At 34.3% G+C, this 17,108-nt stretch overlaps 3 protein-coding genes across 4 annotated transcripts; 1 reads left to right on the forward strand and 2 right to left on the reverse strand.

The window, feature by feature from the left end:
• Positions 1–127: 127 nt before the first annotated feature.
• On the reverse strand, positions 128–6,589 carry LOC122579003 (NAD-dependent protein deacetylase SRT1). Its single transcript, XM_043751081.1, has 14 exons — positions 6,288–6,589; positions 5,342–5,371; positions 5,150–5,242; positions 4,741–4,860; positions 4,478–4,578; positions 4,155–4,263; positions 3,788–3,867; positions 3,506–3,584; positions 3,362–3,415; positions 2,978–3,074; positions 2,683–2,765; positions 1,996–2,060; positions 1,319–1,424; positions 128–604 (listed from the first exon to the last, which is right to left on the reverse strand). The coding sequence occupies exons 1-14, from the start codon at positions 6,384–6,386 to the stop codon at positions 302–304; spliced, it is 1,419 nt and encodes a 472-aa protein (XP_043607016.1). The 5' UTR covers positions 6,387–6,589; the 3' UTR covers positions 128–301.
• A 1,697-nt stretch (positions 6,590–8,286) lies between these two features.
• Positions 8,287–12,275, forward strand: LOC122609992 (nudix hydrolase 2-like). The gene is made up of 9 exons (XM_043782959.1): positions 8,287–8,384; positions 8,469–8,611; positions 8,838–8,903; positions 8,994–9,131; positions 9,524–9,601; positions 9,688–9,738; positions 10,153–10,187; positions 11,532–11,640; positions 11,864–12,275. Exons 2-9 carry the CDS (start codon positions 8,480–8,482, stop codon positions 12,047–12,049), a joined length of 795 nt encoding a protein of 264 aa, XP_043638894.1. The 5' UTR covers positions 8,287–8,384; positions 8,469–8,479; the 3' UTR covers positions 12,050–12,275.
• A 608-nt stretch (positions 12,276–12,883) lies between these two features.
• On the reverse strand, positions 12,884–17,004 carry LOC122609991 (GDP-mannose transporter GONST3). Of its 2 annotated transcripts, none has more exons than XM_043782958.1 (3): positions 16,823–17,004; positions 16,578–16,656; positions 12,884–14,289 (listed from the first exon to the last, which is right to left on the reverse strand). In XM_043782958.1, exon 3 carries the CDS (start codon positions 14,283–14,285, stop codon positions 13,167–13,169), a length of 1,119 nt encoding a protein of 372 aa, XP_043638893.1. In that variant the 5' UTR covers positions 14,286–14,289; positions 16,578–16,656; positions 16,823–17,004; the 3' UTR covers positions 12,884–13,166. The 2 variants fall into 2 exon arrangements, with proteins under 2 accessions (XP_043638893.1, XP_043638892.1); XM_043782957.1 differs by having other exon boundaries at positions 16,563–16,656.
• Positions 17,005–17,108: the final 104 nt, after the last annotated feature.

The following is a 17,108-nucleotide window of genomic DNA, read 5'->3' on the forward strand; positions in this document are numbered from 1 at the left end:
GAGTAATTTGCAATCTGGCAAATCATGATTTATTTTGCTTTTGCTTTAAATAACATTTCTTCAATTGATGCTGTCCATCAAAGAAGATGACCAATTGGCATATGTTAATGTAAATAACCATTTGACATACTGAAACCATCTTTTCATTATCAAGTGGGGCTTCATGAGAAGGCAACAAATGGCTAAGAAAAAATGCATTGACCTATAAAGATTCACTTGCTTGCTTCACTATATAATGCTTCTATGCCAAAAGAGAAAACCTAAATATTCAAGTATGTACACTGTCAAAAGAAAATGCTGCTTATCTACCATTATGTCTTGGCCATTTTGGGAACTTACGAGCAATTTCAGTTTCATGTTTGCCTTCTTTCTTACGTTTCATTGAGAAATTGGTTAAAGCACCAGCACCTGCGGTTTTGACTGTTATCTCATCATACCATCTAACATTTGTCACAATGGCACGGACTACAACCTCACTCTTTGGTTCTATAATCGTTTTTCTCTCAACTACAGAATTCTGCCCACGACATGAATCTTTTATAACTTTAGTTTTCAGTTTGCTGAAGACATGGTCTTGATCACGCTTTAAGTTGTCTGCTGTTGCCTGCATATATACACAATGTTACAAGATTAGACAATACTTTCTAAAAGTTGGCATGATGCTAAAATTGATACTAGTTAGAGGTGAAAAATAGGGTAATGTGTCAACACGGTTTCTTTATGCTATTCAAAATGGGTCAGGCCGGATTGTATCAAAATGTTTTGTCTGAAAGTTTCAAACTTTCTACAAAAAACAAGTATGTCAAAATTTAATAAGTTTTTGAATAAAACACACTTTCCATGGCTATCAACCCATTAACATTTTAACTGGTTTACCTTTATACACCACTTTGTACCAAATTTAACATTTTGACTCTCTCAAAAGATAACTCGAATCCACCAACTCATAAGTAAATGGTCAACAATGCCACCTTTAACAACAATAGTTTCTCTATCCAAGGAAATTTGTACATTTCCAGTTTTGGACTGTTTCTAGGTATAGACTCACAACTGCCTTATTGCCAACCTTACAGAAAACTTCACAATCCACATGGTGGTACTTAATTGTTTTTTTGTTCCGTGCACATCCATACCCATTAACAATTTTAAATAGTATTTTTGTGAATTTGCCCCCTTAAAAAATATTATTGAGGAGAATTTTGTTTTACATGTTTATGTTTTCCCCCTCAACAATCACTTCTTAGCTCTGTGCGCCAGGGCAAGTTTCATGGGATCAAATCGCGTAATAAGAGAAATAAAACAAGCATAAAATTCTAACCTGAAAATCAATAGGGATTTTTATTCGGCTAAATGCACATCCACATCCCTCGCTGAAGTTAACTTTGAAGATAACATGAAATGGTTCAATCTTACGAACATTTCTCCTGAAATGTTACACATTTAAGCATAAACTAAATACAGCCTTAGGGTTTTATCTTTGCATTTACTTTAATGTAGCCTTAAGACAAATTTGTTAACATACATTTAGTTTGACTCGTTTATCTGGTTAAAATGAATGGGTCACTGGCTAAGCAGGTTAGGTAATGGATTCGACTTGAAATGGGTCATTTCTCCAGTACAGGTCAAAATGGCCAGGGTTGAACTGAACCTCCCAGCATATTTTTCAATTTTATCAGTAAATAGTATTGTAATATGTAAATACAAACTATGAGAAATTTAAAATAATAGTAGTAAAATAACAATATAACTTTTCTAAACAAAATAAATTGGGAGGATGTATGCACTGGAATCCAGTGGGGAGTTTCGACCTGCTTGATCATTTGACATGCTTAATCTTTTGCCAAGGTTTTAGGTTTTACCCATCGCAGATAGAATACAGCCCATTTGAAGGTAAATAGATCGACTTTGACAAGCAAATAGTGTAAACATTTGGAGCATATAAAACTAAGTATACATATGAATAATATGATATAACACAAACGTCCAAATTTATACCTTTTAAGGAGAAAAGGGTGCTTTTCTAGTACCGCGCCTTTCATCGTCTGATCTGAAAACGATACCTAAAATGCAATTTCATGTTCAGAGATCAGAGAACCACATATTCACGACACAATGAAAAAACAGATTCTGCATTTGACAAATGATCTATAAATCTGGATTACAGAATATAAAAAGCGAGTTGTCAAACTGTATGGCCTATTAATATATAATTGCATATCTTCAAAACCAATTGCCAATCTTTGAATGGTCTATACATGTTAAATATGTAGCTTAATACTTAATACCAGGCAGATGTAGACATGATAAGATGTGAAGGCTGGGTAACAATGGGACAGGGTTGGGATGAGCCATAAACACTTTGTGTCTAGTCTCTAAAGTTTCTTTATAGATAACTTATGTGCTAATTGTTATTTCTATGATTACAAAACCGATGTCATCACAGTAGTAATCTGAAATTTTGATCAAAACCACTTGGGAGGTTTATATGCATTTAAAGAACACTTTGGCTGACTTTCAACCAGTTCAAACCCTCTGAACCATTTGCACTTTAGCAGTAACTTTTTCTTGACTCATCTGATATCAAACGCAGTGTACCCGTTAGTAAGTAAAAGTGTTTAAAATTCCACCTCTATACAATGGACACAGACCTTAAAAAAGAAATTATCATAATTGGTGACTCACCTCCACAGACTTGATGAATGGAATCACAGCCCTCTTATCATGTATACTCGCTATCCGGAGTGTCCAGTTTACAAATCGCTCATCTGATAAACAAGGTGACAGATTTGAGAAAACTATTTAGGATATGAATGTCGCATACAGGGTTATTACAAGAACTTTAACTTAAATAATCTCATAATCTGAAAGAAAAAAGTAACTAGTTGGGTTTTCTGGATGCAATTTGTCAAGAGGAAATCAGGAATCAAAACGTGTGAACGGAAGGTTATCATGGAAAAGAAAAATTAAGAGAAATAACCTGAACTCAATGCATGAGTAAAAATGGTCTGAATGAGATCTATTCTGACAAATGGGCGAATACGCATATTGAGAAGCTCCATGACTCCAGCAATTACCTGTGTGGATTGATATTCATCAATTAAAGGGAAGTGGGCATACTTACAATTATTGTAACTTGAAAAAGAGTGTCACAATATATTTCCATGGCATATTTACAGTAACAATTACTGAATTACGAAAGAAACACAGCCATAACCAATACTGCAAGCAATCAAGACCATTATACGCCTTCACTATTTTGTTTAAAAGATATATAGTTACTCGAACATTTTAAACCTAATGAAACAGAGTGAATAAGAAAGGCACATATGTATAATTAGAACGACTAATTTTCATATGGTACCTGGTCTACGAATCCATGTATAACCAGACTCGCTTTCTTGTCTTTTGGAGTTTTCTGCATCATTTGAGAACATAAAAGAAAATGAGAGTTGAGATAAGAATAACATAAATCTACCGCTACTAAAGAAAAGGAATGAAAGGTTACCTGAAGATTCACAATAACAAATTTTCCACCATCAGGGAGACACTTCAGAGGCAAATTGCAAGCAGGAGTTATCTGTAAACTGTGCAGAGCAGAAATTCAATATACTCTGATACTCATGGCCACATTACGTGAAGCAGGAAACAGAACATCTGATAAGATGCTTGTTTCGTTGTGACGGTGAATTATTACACTGATAATGTATATGTTTATACTCCTAACATTTACACTCCAAGTAAAAGGTGCACATTTTAGTGACAAAAAAGAGATAGATGCTATGATTACCTCGTCCCCAGACATAATACAACATCAGCCCTTTGACAGTGCACCTCTGCTGGATTCATTTCTTCAAAGGGTAATGCATCCTGAAAGAACACACAACACACACATATTCAGTCATTTATATCATATTCCTCTTTGTGTATCAAAATCATAATCTAACTAGAGTGAACTTGCAGAACCAATGTAGGACCATGAAATTCAACCAGATCTAATATTCTAATGTTCCTTTATAACAGTATATAAGTTCAAGATAAAATAGTAAGCCAAATAGCCAATATGACACACCATAAGTTGCTCCAAACAGAGATAAGTGATTAAAAATAAAACATTTTAGCATCAAGTTCTGGATCAGTAGAGCAATAAACTATACCTCCCAATCAAGAACTGTGTCTTTAAGTTTAACATCACAATCTGCATTGGAGCACCTTCGTGATGTTTCCTTCAGTCCAACAGATTCAACCTCAAAATCTCGAAAGTACCTTCAAAATGATAAATTGCTTCTCAGAAATCAGTTTCCAATAAAGCTTTATGGCAAAAAGCAAAAGTCTTGTTATACATGAAAACAATTATATGCTGACTTTCTTACTTGAGCACAAAGTTTATACAAGTAACTCTTTATAAAGCTGAACAAAATGAAGTGTAATATTAGAAACTAACCAAACAATGTTTTAGCAGATTAGGATGAACTCTTACTCAGTACCACAAGAAGTGCATCTTTCCATAAAGGAATTTCCATGCAATTCTGACAGCTTTTCCCTTGGTATTCCGGAACGAAGATGGAGGCCATCAATGTTCTGTAATTTAACAGCAATAGGCATAAAGTTGGCATGCTTGATATAAGTTAATTGTCAATTTGGATGAAGATACACTCAAATAGAGTGTATGATCCTATATTGTACCAAAATACGATAAAATGGTAGAAGCCTACATTAGAGAAGAAATTAGGGGACACGTACTTGACTAATAACAAATTTAACAATGCCAGCTCTCTCTAGTTCAACTAAAGCCATATGAGTCATGCTTGGCATTGCACGATGAAATGGGAGTGTTGCTTCTGGCAATGCATTGCCTCCCCGCTGCATTAGTCAAAAACACAAGGATTAACAGAACCATCCAAGTAAAATTTACAGAATGTCAGATTTATTTTTGTTATTCTTTTTTTCTTCAAAATGTAGGGTTGATTATTAATTTGGTTCTAAGCACATTTAGTAGCCTGCCTGAATGAATTCATCTCATGACTAAACCTCATGTAACCATGTGGTACCATAATGTTTTAGTATAATAAGTTACTAACTTTAGGTATTGTATAATATTATTTGTGCAAGTATAGCATAACATGTAGGGGGGAGGTTTGAATGTATGTACCTGAAGCGTCCAAATCCCTGTGGGGCCACGAAAATCAGGTATACCACAAGAAGTTGATATCCCCGCTCCAGTAAACACAACTAAATGCCGACTCTGAAAGTAATACGATAAGGAGGTCAGCATTATTAGTTAAGATATACTTAAAGGAAGCTCATACACTTTGAAAGGCACATATTTATAATTAGAACGAACCTTCCGAATCAGTTTAGTAAGCTGTTCAATCTGCCAATAAAAAAGAGCAAAGATGTGAATGTGAATAACAATCATATCAAAACTATCTTACATGAACAGTTTATAAGACATCACAAATACATCCCAGTCAAATTAGAGTAAATAAAAAAAATGTTTTCATCTATCACAAGGACCCGTTTCTATCTACACCTATTTGCTTGACTTTTGTTCTATAGAATGCTTTTAATATACGAGGGGTTTCCAGTGCCTTCTTGCTAAATGTCCCAAACCAGTGGTGGAACCAAGATTCTCGACCACGGTATGCAATAAAATAACAATAAGTTCCCAGGAAATTCAACAATTTTAACAAAGTACTGTGACAAGATATTGTGTTTGCAGGCCATCTGCCCCAATCCAAACTATAACCACAAGCACCCTTTTACTATGCTAAACAATCCAAACAAATTTAGTCCATAAATATTCAATTCTGGTAATCAACTCTTCCAACTATTGGATGATTTTTTTCGAACCCTGATATTAAGTGCATTTGCAGATCATTGATAATCAGAATCCCTGTCCAGTCCACAATGTGGAAGGCAACGTTGAGACATGTTCCAGACTGACTCAGCGGAAAACTTGACCATATTCCCAAAGACCCTCCCATCGAAAACCAATTGAACCACAAGCCTGCAAAACGGCTTCCCGAATATTGCAGCCTGCCCACAAAAGTTTCCAACCCTTCAACTACCTCCCTTTAAGTGCATTCACTTAAAAAAACTCTGGAATACTATTGATTAAATCACAAGACCATAATAAAAACCTATGATCCCAAAAAACCGACAATCCGAATCATCAAATTATGAATGCAGAAGACAGCAGACATAAATTCAAGTAACCCTAAGTCAACAAACAACACAGATTGAAGTAAATAACATTATTGAAACAAATAAATGAAGTAAAGAAGGACCTTGGTTTGTAAGATGTTAGGTGGATCAAAGATTTCAGACATTCCAACATTACCAACATCTTCAATATAAGATAGTTTTTCTGCATACCCTAATGACATAATGATATATATATATATGTATTGATATATTTGTTTTTTTAAAAAAACATACAATAAATAAAAAGGGGTGATGGGAGGAGGTGAGTCTTTTCTACAGGAAAACCCGCCCCGCTGATGAACGTCTTTGGTTCTCTGGCTGCTTGCTTTTTGTGCTGTCGCATATATATTAATCACGAGTAATATAGAGTGAAAATATTATGAATATAAAATTTCGTACTTGGTTACTACTACTCTATGTTAGCATTAGCATCTTAAAATATATACAGTTTTCTTTTTTCAAATTTCATCTGTAAAATGTAATTCTGCTTCCTTTGTTGTGTATTCTAGTTCTACAATGTTACCAAGTATACAGATTAAAAGGGTAATTTATATTATATGAAAATGATAATTTGGGAAGAAACTTTTGGGTCTATTATAAACTTTTAAATTAGGGATTATTACCTACCGAGTGTACGCAACTATATCAAAATATCTATGTTGTGTGTATATCTTCTATTACGATTATTTTATCTTATGTAACTAACTACTTATTATGTCTTAAAGATGTAAGTGATCGGGTAATATGTGTTAAGTGACCGGATGGGATAATAAAAAAGTCCATGTCTCTCATAACTAAATAGTTTAATAATCCTCCGAAAATATTAAGAATATGACATGTGGTATCCACTAATTTTCTGTATTAATTTTGCCCATTGATTTTTTCACATGTCATCATCTCATAATTAAAAGAATTATTAGGCTATTTGGTTAAGAGCTAAGATTAATCATTGTGGATCATTGGATTCTGTTGGCTTTAGATCTCAGCCTTTTATTTTCGAATATCCATAGTCATTGGATCAAGGATATGATTAAATCTCAACCATCTAAAATCGAATATACTGGCCAACTTAAATCTAAGCCATGTATTATTCGAATTTTCAAGATCATAGGATATAAATTTGAGTCATTAGATATGTCACAAATCGTGCTTTAGAGGATTGATACCTTTTCACATGTTTTTCCTAAAAGTAGACCTATATCTCCTTAAAAATAGGTTTTTTATGTAACCGGTGAGTACTTTATTTATTTATAACATCCTTTCTCTTTTATAACTTTATTTTTCTTATTCATTCTTCTTCAAATCTTATATTCATCATTATCTTTTCTCCTCTTAATTTTCACATGATGTACTCTCCAAAATTTCGATTCAATTATAATACGAAAGAGAAAGAAAACACACTATCCTCTCACAAAGAAAGCACATTTAGTTTTACACTTGAATTGTCGACTTGCTTTGTAGGGTAATTGTTATTAGTTTTTTTTCCCGGCTACCATCACCCTTTTTTTCATAGAAAATGAACACATATCTAAGTTGTTTTCAACGTCTAATGCTCATCAACTAAGCATTACAACTCGACTTAAGTCGTTTAACAACTAAACAAAACTAGAAACTTTTTAGCTGTTTCTATTAACTAGCTTATCACTCCTTTTATCATAAAAAATGAACACATATCTAAGTTGTTTTTAACGCTTTAACAACTAAGTATTACAACCCGATGTAAGTCGCTTATCAACTAAGCAAAACCAAAAATTTTCTAACTGTTTTTGTCGACTAACTTAGAGAAGCAGAAATCAGAATATCTTTGATCAGATATATAACACGCACCTCAAAATGTCAAAACATTTAAATCTGATATAACAACGTCATGATGATATACTCGTAATAATGTTTGACTTTTATTTAACGTCTTGTGTATACCGACCAACATTTTTGGTATCTTGACCATATCGTTCCAAAATAGTATGGGCCCCTGTCTGTAATGGTAAATATGGTAGAGTAAAAACGGCCCGCTGTCATTAATAGTCTGGTCGGGTTAAAAAATATGTTGTTTATCATCCACATATGTATTTATTCCGACTACTTGTGAAGTCAACAGCTTCTTTTGTTTCTTTATTCACAAACAATCCCTTCCTTTTTATCAATCCAACCTCCTCCTTATTTTCCATTTACTTACACAGGTTAGTACTCACTAGTATGTTGTATTTTCTTCTTTTTGTATGAATTTCATTTGCTACAAGTTGTTATTTGTAATTGGATTTCAGATTATATATATATGGAGCACTTACTTCCTGCAAAGAATGATGATCATGGAGGTGTGGTTGTTGACCTCCACGCACACGATCGTATGGACTCTGACACTTTTCGCAATCGCCTTCAATCTTCAATGTCATACTGGACTCTACAGGTTTTATCCATATATACATTCTTCGTACAGTTATATTGGAATGTAGAGTGTATATCTTCATTTTCCCCATTTGTATAGTTGTATGATATGATATTTATTTGTTCTTTGCTGATACCGGGTCTGCTGAAATTATACCTATTCGTGCTGATCCTTGTTACTGAATACATGAAACTTCTGTAGTATGTTACATCATTAGACTTATTCTAACTTTCGGATGTTTTGAAAGGGAAAGAAGGGCATTTGGATCAAACTGCCAATCCGTCTTGTAAATCTTGTCGAAGCTGCAGTGAAGGTAAATATATGTATTCCTGCTTTGTTACCTCTAATAGCTTCATTAGGTTGATAGGCTTTTTTCCCTTATCGATGTTTACTTGATTCACAGGAGGGTTTTTGCTATCACCATGCTGAACCTGATTACCTCATGCTCGTTAAATGGATTCCTGAATCAACAAATACCCTCCCTGCAAATGCCTCACATAGAGTCGGTATCGGCGCTATTGTCTTGAATGATAAACGAGAGGTATATATATATATCAGCTGCCATTCATTGTATTTATCCTATAAAGGTTCGGTATCCGTTGATTTATTTGATGGCCTAGTTCCCTATTTTATGTTTCCTTGTATTCTTTTGTTGATTATAGTGGTATTTGCTCATCCTTTTCTATATATAAATCACTTATCTAGATTCTGTAAAAAAAAAAAAAAAGACTCCGCGTTTATGTGTACCTATCCAAATAAGAACATACTATCTAATAAAGTTATTGCCTCCACATTCATAACCCTCAATTTTATTTATTACTAGCATGTAACTACAGGAATCCACACATGTCTCCAAATGCATCTCTGTAAGATCAGTTGACGAGATGGTTTTCTGTTGATGAGACACCCTCCTGTTTTTCTTTTTGTTTACAGATGCTCGTTGTCCAGGAGAAGAATGGAATATTGCGGGGAAAAGGTATATGGAAGATCCCTACTGGAATTGTTGAAGAGGTATATGTTCTAGAAGAGGTTTTTATAAGTTGCTAGCATGAGATACATAACTTTCTCCATAGACTGATAATGGTTTATTTTTATAGGGGGAGGATATTTCTGCAGGGGCTATTAGAGAAGTCAAAGAAGAGACAGGAGTAAGTATTAAGTTATTAACTCTATAGTCTGCTTATCAATTTCAAGTGCGGATCGAAAGGGATTGGGTCCTTTTTTAACAACAGCTTGCTAATCATAATTGCAAAAACTATACAGACATAGATAGTATGAACTTACTTTCTCAATAAAGCAAATTAGGAGCTCTTTATGTCTTTGGATACTCTTTGTCTCTTTGGATGACTTTCAGCCTCTTCAACCTATTTGACACGTTCCTTATATAGTTAAATTCTTTAGCTTAACTCCTTCAACCAGTTAGAGATAAATCATAAGTGATTAGCCAAATCAACCCAATTATAAGAAGATGGATTAAATCTCCACATCTAGAATCATGTAACTTTGGATTACATGTCAAAGATCGGTGTATCAACTTCATGCTTATGGATTTTGTGTTACAGATAGATACAGAGTTTGTTGAAGTACTTGCATTCAGGTATGTACCTCCGAATTGGGAAATTTATTTATGAAGTACTTCCTGAATAACTTTGTTGATGTTTCAACGGTAAAAAGAATTAGTAATTGGCATCATGTTCACCCCTTATAGATGTGTAGTTTGTAGTTAACACAATGATAAAAATAAAACAGTTTACAGGTCATAAACTTGTACCTCAAAGTGGTGAATCCTTAACATCATAAATTGCTATGAAAACTCATACCACTGTTTTAATGGTGTCAAAATGGTCGGCTCGGGCAGATGCATAGCACATTAAAACAGGTTAGTTTTGCTAGGGTTTAAAACGGATAAAGTTGGGTTGACTAAAACACTTTTTGGCCAACCTTTTTTTAAAATAAAAATTGAGAAATAAGTACTTTGGTAAAATAAGTACAAAAACGTCAAATCTGCAGTATTAATACATTTCTTTGTACAATGTGATTCGGGAGGTTGTATCATGTATGCATCAAAAACACACTTAGGGCAACTTAAAACCCATATGACGTGTTTCGCTTTCTGTTGGAGTTTTTTTTTGGGCTCATTTGATCTATTAAGTATAAAAGGATTAAAAGGTAACCCCAAATGACCCATTCTCAAGCAAATGGACCAAATATGCCACCTCTAACTGTCCATTTGTCTTATACTTGAATTCATGACTCCATATTGTTAGCGGTAGCTACTAAGCTATGTACAATCCTTATGCATAAAATTTACTCAATGAATTGTAATCACAGAGGTGCCTCTTTTCACTCATTTGGTAATAATTAATAAAAAAGAGTTATCTTTACCTAATAATTGTAGTTTCACTCATTTGATGACGAATTAATAACCATTTCTAAAAACCAAACCAACCACCACATGGTGTTTATGAGACACTATCCTTCAACAGTATCCCTTAGTGCCATAATTAGCAAAATCCCAGATAAGGATAGCTAAATTGGGATTGGATCGTACGGGTTGAAAGTCACATAGTGTATTTTTCATGCGTAAAAACCCTTAAATAGTTTTATGTAAAAATTGTGATGATTAGTGCATGTATAACTTTTCTACCATGCTTAGCAAGTTAAGATGCTAATTGTATATCTAAGAGTTTAACTGTTAAAGATTTTGGCCAAAAGGAGGGTCCACCCTACCTGAAGTGAACAAAGTAAACAAGTTTATTTGGAAAATTGGAACCAAAACTCTTCCAGTTTCGTTTCCCAACCCATCCGAGTCATTCTTTTGCCCAGCACTAGTATATACGAGTAACTTTCAATGAGTTTGATACCATTACTTGCATTATTAGACAGTGTAAATGCTGATAAATATGCTGTCTTTATACATTAAAGAGGATATACTTGACAGGCAATGGCACAAGGCATTCTTTGGGAAGTCAGATCTATTCTTTGTTTGCATGATGCGGCCACTATCGTTTGACATCCAAATTCAAGAGCTAGAAATTGAGGCTGCCCAGGTACTGACTTGGCTTGTGTTTATTCACAGTAACTTTTACTATTTAAGATCAAAATAACAGTTATGGAATGTCATAAAAGGAAGATATCACAATTCACAAGTGGAATTCTTTAGGAAGCCAGAATAGGCAAACAAAAACTCTGTATGACGCTACCGAATATTATTACAACAAAAGTTTCAAATACAAGTGAGACATCTTTTAACTATTAAGAGCTTTTGTACAGTGGATGCCATTGGAGGAGTTTGCAGCTCAACCCTCTGCTCAGAAACAAAGCCTAATGAGGTACATAGCTGAGTTGTGCATAGCAAAGGCAGAAAGGAATTATTCTGGTTTTTCTCCACACCCAGTAACATCATTTTTCAACGATAGGCCAAGTTACATGTATTTCAACAAGCGAGATCTGAACTAAAGAAATATACAAAAAACAATCCTACAGATCTGGTGTTTACACTTATTGTCTATAGTGACATTTTTTGCCTGTATAATCAATTTTTTGGGTACTTCATCTATTTACATTTATTGTCTGTAGTGACATTTAAACTTAAGAGTCCATATGAAGATATATACTCCTTTCTTATGTATCTGTTAGTGAATACATTTAATGCTAATTATCAAACTATTGGTTTTCTTTTAAATTAAATAACCTTTTGAGTTTGAGTTTGTGGTCACAAGCCGGGGTTCATGGTTAGAAACTGGGGTCTTAAACCTGGAAGACAGACAAGGATTAAAATTCGAACATAGTGAAAGGCTGAAAATGATTGAATGTAGTGAAAGGCTGAAATTGATCGGATGTAGTCTTAAATATGATAGTTGAAACAAGCTAAACCTGTAACCTGGGGTTCATGAAACATCTGCGTTTGAATGAGGTACATAGGGGTGTAAGTGTAACTACCCTGAAATAAGGACCCAGGTTACGAGTCCGTTCAAATCATATAATGTGAATTTTTTAAAATATGTTGTGCTATTTATTAATTCTACGGATAAAAAAGAATATGAGATACTCCCAATTTTAGAAAGACTTTCCTAGCAATGAAACTTACCCAATTTTAGAAAGACTTTCCTAGCAATGAAACTTATGAAAACGTATTTTTGAAATGAGAAATGGTTACTGGCGAAAGTGTCAAAAACCGCTGAAAATAGCACCCAAACAATCTTTAAAAACAGCTGAAATTAATGGAATACAAAATTTTTCAATACCATCTTATACTTTTGAACATGGAACATACGGCACAAAACCTAAAAATATGTGCGTAAAATATCAACACCATCTTATACTTTTGAACACTTATTGAGGTTTGAGTCAAACAAAAAAAAAAACAGCCTAAACAGTGTACCTATAAGGCTACAATAGTAACAGAAATACAGCCCTGTTCTAAAACATTCATCTATGATATCTTCCAAAAAAAACATGTGTCATTCATGGGTGGAATAAAGAATGGATCTTCTACCTTCTATGAGAGATTAAGTGAGCTAACAACTGTCATGTATACACCAATGTAATGAAACAGCACTTTTGAGAAATACCCTCATTTTGCTTCCTCGCCAGTAACTTGTTTCTCATGATCATTGCTTTCGGTGAAACTTTGCATTTGAAGGAGTTTTTGTTGTTCCTCTTCTTGGTCCTCTTGTGTGTCTATTTCTTTGACAGTTGCAGGCTTGGGCTTGCTAGTGGACTGCTGGTACAACACCCCACCAAACATACAAATCAAAAGCCCAATTGTTCCAATAAACGACGAGTGTTTATCCCAAATCATCAAATTGATCACAACGGTTAACAATTTGTTCACAATACCAAGCACAGTGAAACCAGTGGCAGATATAGCCCTACGACAAGAAAATCCAAAGAAAGAAATTGCCAAACCAAATAAGCAAGATAACCCCACAGGCAACATCACATCAAAAGAATACCAATCTGTCTCGTCTGAGATTTCATGTTTTATCTTTTTTAGCTCTCCCATTATTAAAAGCTCCAGTGGAAAAAGTAGAAGAGCTTCAAGATTGTTGTACAACACGAGACCCCAAGTGTTCAACCCAATAGTCATTACCACATGCTTTATGTAGACAAAATCTATGGACATGCTTATTAAGTAGGCCAAAGCCCAGCTATACGCCATGAAGGTAAACTGGTAATCTGTAATGACATAGAGCACACTGCCACCGAATATAGTACCAAGTGAAAGCCATGTCTTTAGTGAAGGCCAAGGTTGATGCAAGTATAGGGTTTCTCCTATGGCAACAAAAATTGGGACAGCTGATCGGAAAACAATAAAGGTATCAACGTTTGCATGAAGGAGGAGCTCGCTGTTTGTGAAGAGGGATAGATAGAATATAAATGCCGCTGGAAGGAAACGCCACATTGTCATCAGATCCAAACGGTCATGTTCTAAAAGCTTGAAGGACCCAAAAAGGAGGACACCTGCTGCACTGGTGAAATACTGTAATGCAGTCAAGGCGCCTGGGTAAGGGAATTTCATAACAGCCCATTTGTTGATGATGGAGAGTAGTGAGGCTGATAAGCAATATCCAGCAGCTATACCATATACCGAAACTTGCTGAAGTAAACCACTATACCATTTTGATTCTGATTCAATAACAGCAGGAGTGGGAACTGTATTCTTTTGAGGGTTTTCAACGTCACTTGACATCACTCTGCAAGAATATAAGTAAAGTTATTAAGAAACTCTGTATTAACTGTACTGCAAACACAAAATAGAATGACAGCCATCAAACCCAGGTTGTAAATATCGCTTTTCGGTATTGTCTCGGTCGACCACCGATAAGCGATATATCGGCCGAGATAACCGAGATTTACAACCATGCATCAAACAGTATTTTTTGCTACACTACAAGAATTAATATCTTTCCCTGAATTACAGTGTTTGAACATTAGATAAGAACTCAAGATATTGGAAATTCTTTGTGCCATCATTAAAGATCTTAATTCTTTGTTTCTAACAATACCCCTAAATCTTAATGGTCACATAAACGTATATATTCTGCTCAATCTTTACAAGTGAACTACTTTTGAGCAAACAAAAAGTAAGACCTTCAATACCGATACTAACTTATCACAAACAAGATACATGACTCTTACTGAAAGATGACAGCATATATCAGGATATTACCCACTAGCAACTTTCTGAAAATCCTAAAGAACTTTAGCAAGTAAATTGTCATGAGCAATATATATTAGGTCACTCACTCTGAGCATCAGATTCAACACACACACACACACACATCTCCTAATAATTAACTCAAAAAACTAAACTATCCCCTGAAGACCCCAATGAGGTGCGGACCCCACGAATCACGTAAGCTGCTGCCGCAATTCTTAGGCCTCAGCCTAATCGAGTTTGGCTTCAATGATACAACTTTCTTATAGCCGAAATCAACAAAAACAAAAAAATGGCATACACATACTCAAGCAAGATACATGAGTCTTACTGAAACATGACAACATAAATCAAGACATTACCCACTACCAACTTTCTTACAACCCTAGAGAACTTTAGTAAGTAAATTGCAATGGGCAATAATTTCATAGCAATACAATGTGACATATACTTGTGCCAGCAAATTAAAGCCATTAAAAAAGGACTGACTGATAGAATTACTTTAATCAAACTCAAACTTTGTGTGTGAAATGTAGAACTGGATAAATCTAATAAGTCTCTTAACACACCCGTACTTGACTCCAATACTTTCAACGCATAAGCTTAACGACTAACAGATAAATATTATACACAGATACAGGCATAAAACTGAAAACATGAGTGCGCAGCAAACACATGCCGATTTGAACAGCAATAAACCAATATCAATTTAAAAAACAGCTAGATATCATAGAGCAGCACCGAAAATACAAAGTATGGAGCAGATTAAAGATCAAAATGAGATGCAGACGGAGATGAGGAGACTAAATCAACATAGAAGTAAGATAGATCAATAAGAGTGGTAGGATTCCATCTAAAGGATTCCAATTCTGCACATTTTCAACCACGAGATTCAAACTTCAATTCCATCAGTTTTCAAAAAAGTGTTTGTTATGCGAATTAAAAACGCCATTACTACTTTATTATTATTTACGGGCAATAGTACCCGCACAATGCGGCGATGAGATGGTGGGGGTGATAGATCATAGAGGTGATAAGTCATAGAGTGTGATAGCCAAATGCATTAGTCGTACGGGCTCCGTACTCGGATTTAAAAATTCGTCGAAAGTATATCAAATGACATCTCTAATGAAAGAGCATGAAATTTTAAGAACACCCATACAATTTTTATAATTTATCGATATACGGTTTTTCAGATAAAAGATTTTAAATAAGTTAGAGGAATAAAATGATTTATGAGGGGGAGAGAAAAAAATGAGTGCTTGAGATTTGAGGAGAAAGAAAAAAATGAGTTGTTGGGATTTAAAGGTATTATAGGTATATTAGGTTGAGTATTTAAATTAGTGAATAAAGAATGAGGGTAATTTAGGTAGTTTAAATCATCTTCTGAGATTTTAAAAAAGGGCAAAATGCTTTATAAGATAATATAGATATAGATAATAATAACAAATTAAGTCAACGCTAACCAACCTAACCTACGAGCTTTTTAAACATCTATCTACATATTTCCATTACATAATAAAGGTCAAAAACTAGCCAAAAGCAAGCACAACACTAACCAACCTTATATATCTAAATAATAGATATGCTAAATCGAAAGAGCGAGCATCGGATTCTATATGTATACACACACACACATCTCCTAATAATAAAAAAAGAGTGAGCATCAGATTCAATATTACTCTCAAACTTCATATATATATATATATATATATATATATATATAATAGGTCACTCACTCTGGGCATCAGATTCAATATATATAAACACACACACACACACACACATATCACCTAATAATTAACTCACCAATGAGAAGCTGACCTAACACGAATCACGTAAGCTGCTGCAACTCTTGGGCCTCAGTCTAATCGATGTTGGGTCGATGAACTTTCCTATAGCCCTAACCAAATAAAAATGGCATACACAAACAGAATCAAAAGTTATGTAATGAATGATACTCAGATCTATATTTTGATTGACTAAACATTACTCTATTGGATTATTATAATTATAATGCTCGTTTCATCTAAAAAAAAGGATAAATAGAACGAAAAAGTGATGCGTACCTGGCTGGCACATAATATGTGTTAGTGGGAGAGACCGACAGTGAGAACTGCAGAGTGAAGAAAGTAATTGGAAGGGAGAAAGAACTCAAACAAGTAAACAACTCGCTACACAAATTTAAATACTCATAGAGAGGAAAAAGTTTTCGACAAAAATACAATTACTTAAATTTGATGGGTTAATAGATAAATGAGAACACAATTATGGACTATGAAAACGATTATTGTAATATTGAAAAAACAATAAAATAAAAAAAGTTGTAATATTATACGGAAGCAAATGAGAACA

This window comes from Erigeron canadensis, chromosome 8 (assembly GCF_010389155.1).
Source record: "Erigeron canadensis isolate Cc75 chromosome 8, C_canadensis_v1, whole genome shotgun sequence".
In the NCBI taxonomy this organism is placed as follows: Eukaryota; Viridiplantae; Streptophyta; class Magnoliopsida; order Asterales; family Asteraceae; genus Erigeron; species Erigeron canadensis.

What these genes read in the sequence shown, in the direction of transcription:
- LOC122579003 (XM_043751081.1), bottom strand. Translation starts at nt 6,386, where the DNA reads ATGTCATTAGGGTATGCAGAAAAACTATCTTATATTGAAGATGTTGGT. An exon ending in ACACAGTTCTTGATTGGGAG is followed by an intron (nt 3,868 to 4,154) that starts GTATAGTTTATT and finishes GTGTTCTTTCAG; the next exon opens with GATGCATTACCCTTTGAAGA. An exon ending in AAATCCCTATTGATTTTCAG is followed by an intron (nt 605 to 1,318) that starts GTTAGAATTTTA and finishes GTATATATGCAG; the next exon opens with GCAACAGCAGACAACTTAAA.
- LOC122609991 (XM_043782958.1), bottom strand. Translation starts at nt 14,285, where the DNA reads ATGTCAAGTGACGTTGAAAACCCTCAAAAGAATACAGTTCCCACTCCT.
- LOC122609992 (XM_043782959.1), top strand. Translation starts at nt 8,480, where the DNA reads ATGGAGCACTTACTTCCTGCAAAGAATGATGATCATGGAGGTGTGGTT. An exon ending in AAGTCAAAGAAGAGACAGGA is followed by an intron (nt 9,739 to 10,152) that starts GTAAGTATTAAG and finishes TTTGTGTTACAG; the next exon opens with ATAGATACAGAGTTTGTTGA. An exon ending in GTTGAAGTACTTGCATTCAG is followed by an intron (nt 10,188 to 11,531) that starts GTATGTACCTCC and finishes TATACTTGACAG; the next exon opens with GCAATGGCACAAGGCATTCT.